This window comes from Perkinsus marinus, assembly GCF_000006405.1.
Source record: "Perkinsus marinus ATCC 50983 genomic scaffold scf_1104296973172, whole genome shotgun sequence".
In the NCBI taxonomy this organism is placed as follows: Eukaryota; Perkinsozoa; order Perkinsida; family Perkinsidae; genus Perkinsus; species Perkinsus marinus.
This window is the reverse complement of record NW_003201482.1, coordinates 160,519-162,142: the sequence shown is the minus strand read 5'-3', so window position 1 is coordinate 162,142 and position 1,624 is coordinate 160,519. Positions and strand designations below refer to the sequence as shown.

The following is a 1,624-nucleotide window of genomic DNA, read 5'->3' as shown; positions in this document are numbered from 1 at the left end:
GAGGGCATGCTTTATAGTGCCATGAGCACTATAAAGCATGCCCCGCGTCGAAGCTGCAGGTCAGTTGTGAATCAACTTCAGTTCAGAGGCTTCTGACACTCCTGAGGTCTCCCATTTTGAGATGAGGGCTTCCTGAAGGAAGCTGAAGAAGTTATGGTTGAGTTCTTGAAGAAGTCTGGTTATGTCAGGAACCAGAAGACTGCAGAAGATCTCGTGGACAGACTCTTTGGTCCTGCATCAGGTTTCCCTGTTTTCGAGAGGTTCGGCAATACTCTCCTCGACTACGGTGATGCTACTTTCGGTCCAAGATGATTGATCCACCTTTTATCCTTTCACTCTGATATATAGGCTGTGTCGTACAGTTTCTCATATCCGAATTCTAATTTCGTGTTAATTGAGTCGAAATGTTTCCTGTTGGCATTCAAGTTGGGGAGGGGTGGTGAGGGAGTCGTTGGTGAGGGTTCTTAGCGTCTCCTACTAAACAGAATGCTGCGTTATTCCTCACAGCATTACTGACATGTGTCGCAACTACACTCCTTACTGTAGGCCAAGATAAGGATTAAGGATGTTAGGAACTTTACTACAATTGGTAGATTATGATCGTTCGAGAGTCTGTTCATTCCAATGCGTGACCATCGGTTGGTCGCCATGAAGCAATCGAACGCTGACGTCGAAGGGGATAGTTTTGAATTCACTGCTGGTGAATCACTGCTATCAACTTCAGCGTGGTACTCCTCTAACATGCCTTTTGTGACGTTCATTAAACGGTATGATGAAAAGCTGCGTTGAAGGTGAGGTACACGAGTGGCAACTATCAAACGGTTTGTGGGATAATAGAATCTATTAAATAGATTAGAGAGTCCAAATGTTAAAAACGCCATACCAAATCATCATCATCATCATCATCAATGATGATGAACTTAATAATAAGATTTTAACGGATCTTAGCGTCCTTACGATCAGCTCAGTCAGTGTCGTGTCACAACAATCATTGGCTGCTGATCGGTATGAGTTGGCTCTCTAACTCATACTACTCATCGTTGAGTTGCGATTCTGAGGCGGCTTGCATACTCATCAGTGTTACATTATTACCGTAGCTAACTCCCCATGTTATACAACTCAAGACCAGGTGCTGTGCAGCTTCAACTGACAATGAGAGACCTCAACTTCCACCTCCTGTCAAAAGCCCACGAATACGGAATTCTCCGATGAGATGGCGGTGAGGACAAAGACACAGGACTGATCATAGACATAGACATATTGCTCTGGTTCTTTCGAGGAGAGAATATTTAAGAATCATACTTCATCCACCTTATCATACTCCACAAATATTACAGTAGACCATTATCAATAATCGGATTACACACCGACCAGTGGTCGGAGACCACTGATGGTATGAAGAAATGACATATTTTGAATGAGTGATGTCCATGCGGAAGGGATCTCATACCTTCACGCTGGAGACTTCACCAGAGTCACAAATTTGCCCTTCACTTTTGCTTCAACCGTATTCTCTTTACCATGGTAGAGAAAGCGCTCGAGGTCATGATTAATCAGCAAGTTCGGACACTTCTCTGCTGCTCCTTCCAAGAATCCATTGTAGCGCGGCATACTGGATTGAGAT

The 1,624-nt window shown here is 44.0% G+C and overlaps 1 protein-coding gene across 1 annotated transcript; it reads left to right on the top strand.

The window, feature by feature from the left end:
• Positions 1–153: 153 nt before the first annotated feature.
• Positions 154–312, top strand: Pmar_PMAR012041 (hypothetical protein; the record flags this gene model as incomplete). Its single annotated transcript, XM_002766270.1, has 1 exon — positions 154–312. One exon carries the CDS (start codon positions 154–156, stop codon positions 310–312), a length of 159 nt encoding a protein of 52 aa, XP_002766316.1.
• Positions 313–1,624: the final 1,312 nt, after the last annotated feature.